The 14,001-nt window shown below is 45.5% G+C and overlaps 1 protein-coding gene across 1 annotated transcript in view; it reads right to left on the reverse strand.

Annotated features, from left to right (window-relative positions):
* Positions 1 to 14,001, reverse strand: part of MYO5C (myosin VC) — a 131,681-nt gene that overhangs the window by 56,688 nt on the left and 60,992 nt on the right. The window contains exons 17-24 of the mRNA XM_088839615.1: positions 13,743 to 13,829; positions 13,174 to 13,285; positions 9,158 to 9,369; positions 6,537 to 6,702; positions 4,649 to 4,795; positions 2,304 to 2,468; positions 956 to 1,049; positions 81 to 144 (exon numbers count right to left, since the gene is read on the reverse strand). Of these exons, the coding sequence (XP_088695741.1) occupies positions 81 to 144; positions 956 to 1,049; positions 2,304 to 2,468; positions 4,649 to 4,795; positions 6,537 to 6,702; positions 9,158 to 9,369; positions 13,174 to 13,285; positions 13,743 to 13,829 (1,047 nt within the window). The remainder of the gene's footprint in view (positions 1 to 80; positions 145 to 955; positions 1,050 to 2,303; positions 2,469 to 4,648; positions 4,796 to 6,536; positions 6,703 to 9,157; positions 9,370 to 13,173; positions 13,286 to 13,742; positions 13,830 to 14,001) is intronic.

Below are 14,001 nucleotides of genomic sequence, written 5' to 3' on the forward strand. Positions count from 1 at the left end.
CAACCTGCAAGCTGAGAAGAAATTAGAAAATAGCAGACAGAGAAGGAAGCAGTGGATTTAAAGCAAACGAGATTTCATACACTCTTTGTTGTTCTTCTTTTTGCACATCATCAAAGAGCTGCTTGGTGAGGTTATCCATTTTTTCTGTGAAAAGAGAATGAATGCTCTTTGAAATAGGTGTGCAAAGCAATGCCTTGATTGTTTCATGCCACATTTAAGAAAGTAAGAATGTAAGAACAATCAGGTGGTATTTATTATTAATGGGACTTGAGAGTGTAATTGTTATCTTTTATAAATTAGAATTCTGCAATTAGAATCTGAATTGGACAAGTACAGATGGATAGAGCTAGGCTGTGGATGGCTACTCCACACGCCAAAGGAAACTGACACTGCTGGTCCCAAGGGTCTGCACCTGACAGCCCAGGGCTGACGTGGCTCAGTGCTAAGGGGGCGTCTTTGTTCAGGGCCAGGACTGGGTACCACTTAGACTGGGTAACTTGACCAGAGTTAAACTTTGAGTGCAAATCCTTGGCAAGCCACAAACATTATCCCAGCATTGTCCTGACAATGCACGAGGATGACTATAAAATTTTTAAAAAATGAGATTCTGAACAATCCCTGCTACCACCACCCACAGTCATCACCCCCTCCCCATCTTCTGATATAACACCTCCAGGCTTACAGCCCACCCATCTGTACTTTGCAAATGGCCCAGGAGATTCTGAGGCACACACAGGGACTACTGTGCTCTGATAAAAGTTGGAAACAAACCAGGTGAACCTGCAGGGTACAGTTGCCACAATTTAAATACAGTTATTCTCTGTGGAGTGAAAGCTTTCTTATTTCACCAGAGCCTTCTGGTTCAGCCTGAAACTCGATTCCCGCCCAGGGCCCACTTCCTGAAGGACTAGGCTTGAGAACCAGTGAATGTGCATCGGGCCACCTTGGGCTTTACCTTTTAACTCTTCAGTCTTCTCTTGAAGCTTCAGCTGTACTTGTTCTTTTTGTATTTCCAATTCTGAATTATGCTTCTGAAGCTTTGCCAGTTTCTAGCAAAGGGAAGGGAAAAAATGGTTTTTTGAAAACCTTGCTTTGAGTTTCGTCACCATTGCCTGCATATTTTTAAATTAGTTATTTTTCAGTCTCGGCGCCCATCCATAGGTAACAGCCGGCAGCAGCCCACTGCGAGATGCTGTGTTTAGCTCCACATGCAAGGGCTCCATGTGACTTCAATAGACACTAGTTCCCAGCCTCATCCAACAATGGCTGAAATCAAGGAGAAAGAACCAAATCCAAGGTCTTCCCAAAGTGAAGGCAACTCCTCTTTTTATTGGCTAAAAATAGCCAGTGTATTAATACATTAATACATTTAATGTAGGAAACTTATGATACAAAGTGGATTCACACTTCGAGAGTCTTATGACTCAGGAAGGATATATGATCACAACAGAAGTTCTCCAGTAGTGTCTGCTGGGCTGGCAGCTGGGGGACCCTGGGTACCGATGGCTGGTGACTGGCAGTGTGGGAGATGCCCGCCTGTGTTGGTGTAGCCGGGCACCTGGTCATGGGAAGGACAGAGGGATGCCCTAGGACTCTAAGCTGTCACCACTCTGGGTGCTGTGGGACTTCAGAAGGTGCAGAATGGATGGTAATAAATAATGGGCTTCAAAATATCAGTTCACGCTTTTGCAGGGCTATATGAGTCACTTGGCTAAACTATTTCATCTGACAATTTTATCCCCACAGTAATTCTGTCAGTCCCTTTTTGTTATTCCCATTTTCCATATGAGGAAACTAAAATTCAGAGACGGTAAGTGACTTGTCCAAGTTTCCCAGACAAAGAAGATCTAAACCTGGGACATCTGGTTTTTACATCTACTGATCTTTTTACTATGACACGGAGATGCAAACCTGCCCACGCTTTGCACTGCTGCTCTGGGGATGATGCTTCCAGGGTGCATGTCAGGTGGACAAGTGACAGGAGATCAAGGCCATGCAGGATGAGAGGGACACATTGACTGGGGCCCTTTCTCAGGGCTTCCATCACTTTACACAAGTGGAAGGCAGTGAAAACCTTACCATGTGCTTCTTGAAGCACGAGTCTCCTCTTCTCCCTACCCCTTTTCCCCCCAGACTCTAGGCCTCAGATCTCCCTCCTCTAAAATGCAGCCTTTCTCTGGTAATGGAAGCCAACAGAAAAATCTGATTTCTCTGCAGAATTCATCTCTGTAGGAACTGCTGCACGGTGATCTCTTCCACAGAAAGATTCACAAGCTACGTGCACAGTTATTTCCAGCACAGACCTCTTCCACGGAAGCCTTGTATCTCATCCCCTTCTCCTCATAATTCTGCCTGTGGGCAGCCGCTCTGTCCAGTTCAGATTCCAGTTTCTGAATCTTTTCCATGTCACCAGCCCGAAGGGCAGCCAGGCTGGTCAGCTTCTCCACCAGCCCGTGGTTCTCTTTGTTCTGGAGGAAAGAAACATCAGATACTCAGGGGTTTATCCAAAATAAAGAAGCTGTTCCATTAGCTTCTCATCTAAGTGGGAGGTTTTTTTTCACACTGACTACGGTTATCATCACAATGGCCCGTAAGCATCTTCACCCGGTGAGAACAGGGAGGCAGAGATGGTCAGGAAAATGCTTTCCTGAGTTGGTGGATCTTTTGGTCCAAACCCTGGAGCTCCAGGACAACCCTAGTTCTGTGAGTTTAACTGGGTCCTCTTCACCTCCCCAAATTCACATGTTGAAGTCCTAGTCCCCAGTACCTCAGAATGTCACTGTATTTGGAGATCTGGTCTTAAAAGACGTAACTAAGGTAAAACGAGGTCATATGGGTGGACGCTGATTCAGTATGACTGGTGTCTTTATAAGAGATTAGGACAGATGTGAGGGGAGGGGAGATGATGTGAAGGGAGGGGAGGGGAGACATGGGGAAGAAGGTCATGTGTAAGCCAAGGAAAGACACCTTGGAAGAGACCAAAGATGCCAACACCTTGATCTTAGACTTTCAGCTTCCTGCACCGTGAGAAAATAAATATCTGTTGTTTAAGCCGCCCTGCCTGTGCTGGCTTATCATGGCAGCCCTAGTACATGAATACCTGGAATGGAGCTCAGGCAGTGTGGGGTCTCCCACAGGCCCTTCTCCCAGCTGGTCAGGGCTGTTCCATGCTGCTGCTGTGAAGTCACTTCAGTCGTGTCCGACTCTGTGTGACCCCATAGACGGCAGCCCATCAGGCTCCTCATCCCTGGGATTCTCCTGGCAAGAACACTGGAGTGGGTTGCCATTTCCTTCTCCATTGCATGAAAGTGAAAAGTGAAAGTGAAGTCGCTCAGTCGTGTCTGACTCTTAGCGACCCCATGGACTGCAGCCTACCAGGCTCCTCCACCCATGGGATTTTCCAGGCAAGAGTACTGGAGTAGGTTGCCATTGTACCAGCGACATAATATGCAGGACTGCTGCACGACAACACAGGGAGGGGGAACTGTATCAAAACCTCAAGTTTCTGGTTTGCACATTCACCCATTCACCAAGGACTCCTATGATATAGCTTAGCACTACGTTTAAAGGTTATTGGAGGAGAATCTGATTATTACTTGAGACAGATGCAGAAGTGAGTTTTATAGATCTGGACACATTCCTGGACAGCCTTCCCACACTGACTGAGAGTGTATGGAGTTTGCGTTTTTTTTTTTTCCTATCAGTAGGAACGGAATGGGGAATCTTCCCAAACTAGGCAGGGCTGTAGTCAGACCACATGGACCTTTGGGGAAGTAAAAAATGGCAACTCCTCTGGGCCAATGCAGCTCTGAGGGAGCATGGCTTGGTATGAAGGTAGCATCGTTGTGCAAATTAGAAAAAGACACTCATGCCTCAAGGCAGTACAACTTTACACCAAGACACATGGGCTGGCAAGTAAAGTCACACTGGATTTCAGCTCCACCTCCTTTCTGGGGCAGGTGCCCTTGTGCAGTGTGCAACCTACACAATTATGTGTATCAGCCCTTTACAGTGTACTTCTGCTTCCTAGCTCAGGTAGTCCATATAAACTGAACCTCCTAACATGGGCATAAATCTTAACAGTGTTGACAAAAAATTAATCAATCAATAATCTAAAAAAGAAATAAAGTATTTTGAGTCAACCTGAGGATTATAACCCAGGAGACAGTTTTTCAGAAAACTGGTGACTGTTCCACCTGTTAGAGGTCAAAATACAGGTATATAAGCTTTTGAGACAAAGGGCTATACATCAAAGTAAAATATTGATATCATACACAGTCCAACAAGGCAAGTAGTGAATCACTGTAACCCCTTACAGGATTTGAGCAGACTCTTATCTCTTAAGGAGCTACCTTGCTAGTTGGTACCTGAAGGAAACTGCTTTCTTTTGTGGGGGGTGGGGAGGGGTGTTAAATAGACATTTCTGTGTCTTCTGAGGGGATCCAGTTGTTGCACAGTGCAGATGCACATTGTCCACTAAAGGGGATAACACTGTGGCTCAAATGGCAGAGAAGCTTTTATGTTCAATTTTTCTTGTCTTGCCTTAAAATAACTTTATTTCATCTACAGCAGAGTTAAGGAACTGGTTTGGAACTAAAATAAATCTGTTAGAAAGGGTAAATATGAAGGATGCATTATGAACACTTACCTGGTCTTCTAGCTTTTTCTGCAAATGCTGAACTCTGTAAGTGAGCTGAATGTTGAGCACGAATCGTCGGATATTCTGAAATCTGCGTCTGGCCAGCCACGCCCGGGCATATTTCTGAAGGATCACAGCCTTGTGTTCCTTCAGCATCTTTAAAAGAAGATTTTGTGAAATGCAAAATGGGTCTCCACTGTTTTTTCTTATCAGCTCTTTCAGTGTTGAGAGATGTAACTACTAGAATACTCCTACAGGGTGAAATACCAATTTTTTGTAATCAGCCCACACAATTCTGTTTACCTATTTTTTTTTCAGATTTTTGAAAATTGAACTCTAGTTTACTTACAATGTTGTATTAGTTTCAAATGTACAACAAAGTGATTCAGCTATACCTGTATATATATTGTTTTTCAGATTTTTTCACTATAGGTTATTACAAGGTATAGTTTCCTGTGTATACTCTGTATAGTCTTTGTAGTTTATCTGTTTTATATATAGTAGTGTATAAATATTAATCCCAAAGTCTTAATTTTTCTACTCCCCTCCCACTATCCTCTTGGTAACTAATCCTATGTTTGCTTTCTATGTCTGTGAGTCTATTTCTGTTCTGTAAATAAGTTCATTTGTATCATCTTAAAAGATTCTACATATAACTGATGGCATATGATATTTGTCTTCCTCTGATTTACTTCACTTACTATGATAATTTCAAGCCCCATCCATGTTGCTGCAAATGACATTCAGTTCAGTTCAGTTCAGTCGCTCAGTTGTGTCCAACTCTTTGCGACCCCATGAATCACAGCACGCCAGGCCTCCCTGTCCATCACCAACTCCCAGAGTTCACTCAAACTCACCCCCATCGAGTCGGTGATGCCATCCAGCCATCTCATTCTCTGTCATCCCCTTTTCCTCCCGCCCCCAATTCTTCCCAGCAAATGACATTACTTCATACTTTTTTAATGGCTGAATAACATTCCATTGTATATATGTACCACATCTTGTTTATCCGTTCATCTGTGAACAGACATTTAGGTTGTTTCTAGGTCCTGGCTACTGTAAACAGCACTGCTATGAACACAGGGGTAGGTGGATCTTTTCGAATTAGAATTTGTTCTAGATATATGCCCAGCAGCGCGATTGCAGGATCATATGGTAACTTTATTTTTAGCTTTTTAAGCAACCTCCATATGTTCTGCATAGTGGCTGCACCAATTTACATTCCCACCAAAAATGTAGGAGTATTCCTTTTTTTCCATAACCTTTCCAGCATTTATTATTTGTAGATTTTTTGATGATGGCCAATCTGACTGGTGTGAGGTGCTACCTCACTGTAGTTCTGATTTGCATTTCTCTAAATAATTAGTGATGCTGAGAATCTTGTCACGTGCTTCTTGGCCATCTGCATGTCCTTGGAGAAATGTCTATTTAGGTCTTCTGCCCATTTCTTGACTGGGTTGTGTTTAGTAGTATAAGCTATTTGTATATTTTGGAAATTAATCCTTTGTTGGTAGCATCACTTGCAGATATTTTCTCCTACCTAGACTTTGGAAACAATAACCAAATCCTAGCTGCAGCAGCGGAGAAGGCAATGGCAAGCCACTCCAGTACTCTTGCCTAGAAAATCCCATGGATGGAGGAGCCTGGTAGGCTGCAGTCCGTGGGGTCGCTAAGGGTCAGACACAACTGAGCGACTTCACTTTCACTTTTTACTTTCACACATTGGAGAAGGAAATGGCAACCCACTCCAGTGTTCTTGCCTGGAGAATCCCAGGGAAGGGGGAGCCTGGTGGGCTTCCGTCTATGGGGTCACACAGAGTCGGACATGACTGAAGTGACTTAGCAGCAGCTGCAGCAGACACTTATGAACAGACATTCATATCCCAGAAAGTCACACCTTTTGATAACTCCTCCTTGCCAGGAATCCTCGGGTGTAGGCCTGGATAGTGATGGTGGCCACGCGAATCAGCTGGTACAAGTTGCGGACGAGATACGCTCGACAGTACTTCTGAATGACAATGGCTGCCCATGCTTCTTTTAAGGCAGTGGCGGTAACAGCTTTCCTTGGTTAAAAAGAATGTAGAGTAAACCTGTTACCAATGGGGCACTGACTTCCACCCCAGAGCAACCAGCTTGTACAATACTTCTTAACCGAGGTATATCCCAAAATTCTGCAAATTATGCATTAAACGTTGGAATGGTTTACTCTAACTTCTAGTCAAGACCAGTGTTACTACCTCTCCTTTCCACTCTGATCCGAACATGGATCTGTTCCAGGAACGAGACACCACAGGGGAACTTTCTCACTCTTCACATTCAGGCCAATCACCCCACGGTCGCTCACGTACCCACAGAGGCTGTGACAACACAACTGTGCTTTGGCACTGCACTTGCTCATTCATCTAGTGATGCATGTGGGAGATCACACTGGCGCCTCCAGATCACCTGGGGCCACAGCTGCACCCTCCCACCTGCTATTGTCACATTTTGTTGGAATATAGCCGCACTTATTATTTACATACAGCCCATGGCTGATTTCGCGCTACAAAGGTAGAGTTTAATAGTTGTGAGAGAAACCGCAAGACCCTCAAAAGCCCAAATATTTGACCCTTATAGAAAAAGTTTGTCAACTCTAATCTGATGGCCTGGAGGTGAGGAGAAAGTTCTTACCTGCAGGGTTTACAACCTTGTAAAACAGACTTAGAAATGGTCAAGTGGGATAAGAAGAAAAATAAAATAACTATTAAAAGATCTGTAAGAGAGATCTTACTGAACTATCATTCTGCTTGGGAAGAACTGACATATCAGGAAGGCTTGACAGAAAAGTAGGATTTCTGAAGACAGTAAAGGCTGGAAAAGGCATTTCAGATTAAGGGACAGGTGAAGACATGGAGGCCTAGCAGTGTCTGAAACATTCAGAAAAAGATAATTTGTCTGGAGTTGCTAGAATATAAGATATATGGAGAAAACTGGTAGTTAGTGAGGTGAGAAAAATAGATGGGGGCTGTTTGTTATCAAAATATGTATTTACTGAACATGTACTATGTGACAGCCACTGTGCTGGGTCCTAGATATGGATGCAGAGGCAACCAGACAAATATCATCCCTGTCCTACCAGAGGGTCCATGCTGATGGCTCCATCCAAGTAATGGGGACTCATGAGTACCATGTCAAAGGCTGAGTGCCCTTCTCTGGGAAACATGGGCCACTGCAAGCCTGAGAGGCAGGAGGAGGAGCTCTATGAGGCCCTGCTTTAGAAGTCAGGAAGGAAAGGCAGCAGGTAGAGGGCTGTGTTGTAGAGTGACACAAATGATGATGAAGGCTTCGTGCAGGGCAGGGGTGTGGGAACGAAATAAACGGGATGGACACAGGAGGCAAACGGAGGAAGCGTGAGTTTGGAAAAAAGGTAACTCTGGACTTTCCTGCCCTGGGGACTCTTGCTATTAACTGAAACCAGAGGCTTGAGAGGGAGAGTGAGGCTGACTGTAAGTTTATGTAAGATGGTTGCCTAGGGGAGTGTGGGCCAGGAGGTAGGGGCAGGGTGGTGGAATGGCAAGCCCAATTTGGGGTGTGCTGAGATGAAGGCTGTGGTGTGTCAGTCACGTGGAGGAGCCCAGATACTGCCGGAGGTCAGGTATAAGGCTCAGGATGAGGGAACCTGAGCTACACAGCCTGTCTTTAAAAACCTGGCTCTCCTACTACAGTCAGCAAGGCAAGGAGGGAGGCTGGGCAGACACAGAGACGCACACAATGCTATCCAGGAAGGATGCTCGTCTTGCTGGCCATCCCAGGACGGCCTCTTGGGAGCGCTCACAGAGGGGTGGGATGGCTGTGTCCTCCACTCGGGCAGCCCTACCCAGGGGACTCATTGCTGCGGGCAGAGGCTTGCCACGGTCTCCTCAGGCATGGTCTGCCCCCACTACCTGAAAGCTCGGTTGGTCAGTGGTGTCCTTACTTAGAAGCTTCACTTGGACCCCTATCACCCTTAGGCGTTTTCAGTTCCCAAGGACTAGCAGCTCAGCCTCTCTACCTGGTCTCACTAGGAATTCTGGCCCTCTTCAGAAACATCCTGATCGGGGCTTTCTCTCATCAAGGTCCTGATTGCCACCTCTGCCATGTGGGGACAGTGCGCAGAGTCAGCACCACCTGCCCGAAGGACACACCCGTCTGCCCTGTCCACAGGTCACAGCCACCTGTGGACCCACACACATCTGCACCTGGGTCCTGGGAGAAAAGAGGCCCCACCCCCTGGGGGTGATAGGGAAGAAAGTTGTACAGTTGCTCAAATTTTCTTGGTTCCAACTCCAAGGGTAAAGAATCTGCCTGCAATGCAGGAGACCCAGGTTTGATCCCTGGGTCTGGCAGATCTGGAGAAGGGAATAGCTATCCATTTTCCAATTGCCTGAAGAATTCCATGGACAGAGGAGCCTGGCAGGCTACAGATCATGGGGTCTCAAAGAGTTGGACACGACTGAACAACTAATAATCACACAATTTTCTCTCCTGGTTCCAACATACCTCACGGTTTGCTGACCCCGGAAATACTGCTGGATGATCAGGGCCGCTCGTCTCTCTCTGAGGAACTTTTTTCTCTGGAGCCAGCCACGGACGTGCTTTTGTATCACAATACAACCCTGCCTCAGTTTATCCAACCGGAGTTTTTCTAAATAAGCCACTTGCCCTGCTCTGAAGAAAATTTTGGTTTTACCAAACTGGTACTGATTAGAATCCTGGAAGAGAAAAATGACATAATCAGAACAAACTTTCAGATTTTCTACAGTATTTGGAAAAGACGTTTAGAGATCCAAACACACCACCAATATTGTTATTTTGACATCTCTGTTCTTTGACATAAAGAGGAAAAAACTTCTGATTGTTACCTGGAAGTTTACGTTTTGCCTTTTTTGTTTAAAGACTCTGGGAGATGAAGTGGAGAAGAAGTGGACAGGAGGGTGAGGGGTATGTCTGTGGGGTGAGGAGGGATGTTTGCATTGTGGCGGATTTTCAACTGGACTGCTGGGGAGCTCCAGCCTCTTCTAAGTGGTTTTCACAGAAGAGCAGAGGTGCCTGGAAAGGATTCATTTCTGTTTTCATTTGGCGTCTCTTCACCACTCTTCCAACAACACGAGAGAAGACTCTACACATGAACATCACCAGATGGCCAACACCGAAATCAGATTGATTATATTCTTTGCAACCAAAGATGGAGAAGCTCTATACAGTCAGCAAAAACAAGACCGGGAACTGACTGTGGCTCAGATCACCAACTCCTTATTGCCAAATTCAGACTTAAATTGAAGAAAGTGGGGAAAATCACTAGACCATTCAGGTATGACCTAAATCAAATCCCTTATGATTATATACTGGAAGTGAGAAATAGACTTAAGGGACTAGATCTGATAGAGTGCCTGATGAACTCTGGACGGAGATTCGTGACATTGTACAGGAGACAGGGAGCAAGATCATCCCCAAGAAAAAGAAATGCAAAATGGCTGTCTGAGGAGGCCTTACAAATAGCTGTGAAAAGAAAAGAAGAGAAAAGCAAAGGAGAAAAGGAAAGATATACCCATTTGAATGCAGAGTTCCAAAGACAAGCAAGGAGAGATAAGAAAGCCTTCCTCAGCGACCAATGCAAAGAAATAGAGGAAAACAATAGAATGGGAAAGACTAGAGATCTCTTCAGGAAAATTAGAGATACCAAGGGAACATGTGCAAAGATGGGCTCAATAAAGGACAGAAATGGTACAGAAGCAGAAGATATTAAGAAGAGGTGGCAAGAATACACAGAAGAACTGTACAAAACAGATCTTCATGGCCCAGATAATCATGATGGTGTGAATACTCACCTATAGCCAGACATCCTGGAATGTGAAGTCACTTGGGCCTTAGGAAGCATCACTACGAACAAAGCTATGGAGGTGATAGAATTCCAGTTGAGCTATTTCAAATCCTCAAAGATGATGCTGTGAAAGTGCTGCACTCAATATGTCAAATTTGGAAAACTTAGCAGTGGCCACGGGACTGGAAAAGGTCAGTTTTCATTCCAATCCCAAAGAAAGGCAATGCCACAGAATGCTCAAACTACTGCACAATTGCACTCATCTCACATGCTAGTAAAGTCATGCTCAAAATTCTCCAAGTCAGGCTTCAGCAGTATGTAAACTGTGAGCTTCCAGATGTTCAAGCTGGTTTTAAAAGAGGCAGAGGAACCAGAGATCAAATTGCCAATATCCACTGTATCATCGAAAAAGTAAGAGTTCCAAAAAAACATCTATTTCTGCTTTATTGACTATACCAAAGCCTTTGACTGTGTGGATCACAATGAACTGTGGAAAATTCTGAAAGAGATGGGAATACCAGACCACCTGACCTGCCTCTTGAGAAACCTGAATGCATGTCAGGAAGCAACAGTTAGAACTGGACATGGAACAACAGACTGGTTCCAAATAGGAAAAGGAGTACATCAAGGCTGTATATTGTCACCCTGCTTATTTAACTTATATGCAGAGTACATCATGAGGAATGCTGGGCTAGATGAAGCACAAGATGGAATCAAGACTGCTGGGAGAAATATCAATAATCTCAGATATGCAGATAACACCACTCTTATGGAAGAAAGTGAAGAAGAACTAAAGAGCCTCTTGATGAAAGTGAAAGAGGAGAGTGAAAACGTTGGTTTAAAGCTCAACATTCAGAAAACTAAGATCATGGCATCTAGTCCCATCACTTCATCGCTAACAGATGGGGCAACAGTGGAAATAATGGCTGACTTTATTTTGGGGGGCTCCAAAATACTGCAGATGGTGACTGCAGCCATGAGATTAAAAGATGCTTACTCCTTGGAAGGAAAGTTATGAGCAACCTAGATAGCATATTAAAGAGCAGAGACATTACTTTGCCAACAAAGGTCTATCTAGTCAAGGCTATGGTTTTTCCAGTAGTCATGTATAGATGTGAGAGTTGGACTTAAAGAAAGCTGAGTGCTGAAGAATTTATGCTTTTCCACTGTGGTGTTGGAGAAGACTCTTGAGAGTCCCTTGGACTGCAAGGAGATCCAACCAGTCCATCCTAAAGGAAATCAGCCCTGGGTGTTCATTGGAAGGACTGATGTTGAAGCTGAAACTCCAATACTTTGGCCATCTGATGCAAAGAGCTGACTCATTTGAAAAAACCCTGATGCACCTACATGTCCATCTGCAGACGAATGGATAAGAAAGCTTTGGTACATATACACAATGGAGTATTACTCAGCCATCAAAAAGAATGCTTTTGAATCAGTTCTAATGAGGTGGATGAAACTGGAGCCTATTATACAGAGTGAAGTAAGCCAGAAAGAAAAACACCAATACAGTATACTAACTCATATACATGGAATTTAGAAAGATGGTAATGATAACCCTGTATAAGAGACAGCAAAATAGACACAGGTATATAGAATAGTCTTTTGGACTCTGTGGGAGAGGGTGAGGGTGGCATGATTTGGGAGAATGGCATTGAAACATGTATATTATCATATGTGAAACAAATCACCAGTCCAGGTTCGATGCATGATACAGGATGCTCGGGGTTGGTGCATGGGGATGACCCAGAGGGAGGATAAGGGGAGGAGGGAGGCAGGAAGGGGGTTCAGGAAGGGGAACTCATGTACACCCGGGGCAGATTCATGTCAATGTATGGAAAAACCAACCAGTATAATATTGTAAAATAATTCAGTTCAGTTCAGTTCAGTCGCTCAGTTGTGTCCGACTCTCCGCGACCCCATGAATCACAGCCCGCCAGGCCTCCCTGTCCATCACCAACTCCCGGAGTACACTCAAACTCATGTCCACAGAGTCGGTGATGCCATCCAGCCATCTCATTCTCTGTCGTCCCCTTCTCCTCCCGCCCCCAACCTTTCCCAGCACAAAAAACTCAACATTCAAAAAAAAAAAACAAAAACAACCCTGATGCTAGGAAAGATTGAGGGAGGGAGGAGAAGGGACGACAGAGGATGAGATGGTTGGGTGGCATCACCGACCCAATGGACATCAGTTTGAGTAACTCCGGGAGTTGGTGATGGACAGGGAGTCCTGGCATGTTGCAGTCCATGGGGTCGCAAAGAGTCAGACATCACTGAGCGACTGAACCAAACTGAATGGAACACCACTCTTCTCCTGGCCATCAGAGCTACTTCCCCCTCTCTTTTCTGTCAAAACTCATTGCTTCAGTAACCTTCTAAATCCACACTGAGAGCCACGACCTGGCTTAACAACTGTCTAGCTGAGTGTGTAACATAAGTTAGGCCCACCCAAGTTGCTGGGTTGCAGGAGAATACAGCAGGACAGGAGGACATGGTGGGGTAGGGAAGGGACCCTGAAGGTGAGTCCTCCTGCTGGGAGATGATGCCCCATGAGTAAGTCTGCTCTGATCTTAGCACACAGACACTCGGGCACATCTTCTTTCTTCCCAGGCATTCATGACAGTTACGGCCCTGAGACACAGGCAAAGATGAGGCAAGTGCTCGGGAGCCCATGATTCCAGGAGGGAGGACTCACCTGGATGAGCCGGTGTAAGACCACTTTGCACACCTCCTTTTTATCGCTGAATGAAAGTTCCTGCTTGGTCATGAGGACCCCATAGCGGCTGTAGAACTCAATGTATGTCCACCTGGAAAACCAAGGCAGACCTGAGGAGGTGGGTTGGAGGAAAACATGTGCTGTCTGTGGACCCCACAGGCTTACTTGCCACTGTTTTGGGGACATGGCCTTGACCTTTGACCCAGAGCTACTGGGACACTGTCCAAGCCTCACCTGAGCACACCTGTGTGCTCCCTGGATGACTTTTGTTAATGCTCCACTTCAACAACTGTCTCCCCTCCCTCTCCAGCTCCCTGTCCCAGGAGCCCTGGGGAGGCTGTGGGTGACCCTCACTAGGACAGATGGGTGGGGGGTGGGGACGGTGGCCTCTGTCTACAATGCTGCCTGTCTGTCACCCTCTCTGACCTTCCCACAGCACAGTGGGATATCTTACGGTCTGAGAGAACACAAGGCAGTTCCTCCCTTGGTTCTCAGCACAGACCTGAAGTTGGACACTTTTCCCCCCAAATGAAGAACTGACAACATACCTAGAAGGGTAGCTCTGGGCACTAATGCGAATCGTTTCTAAGACGCCACAGGCTCGCAGCTGCTGAACAATTCTTTTGGAGTCAAACCTTAAGGACGATTTGATCACGTATTAAACCACTGTAGTTGATAAACAGGCCTATAAACAGCGTAGCAGACCTGCCCTGACTGTGAGCTCCTGGGGAACAGATCTGCCTCTGTGACCCCCAAGCCCAGCAGATACTTGATAAATATGTGTTGGATGTCAAGTGAGGGCAGCAC

This window comes from Moschus berezovskii, chromosome 9 (genome assembly GCF_049115385.1).
Source record: "Moschus berezovskii isolate FMDL1 chromosome 9, NW_MosBer_1.0, whole genome shotgun sequence".
NCBI lineage: Eukaryota > Metazoa > Chordata > Mammalia > Artiodactyla > Moschidae > Moschus > Moschus berezovskii.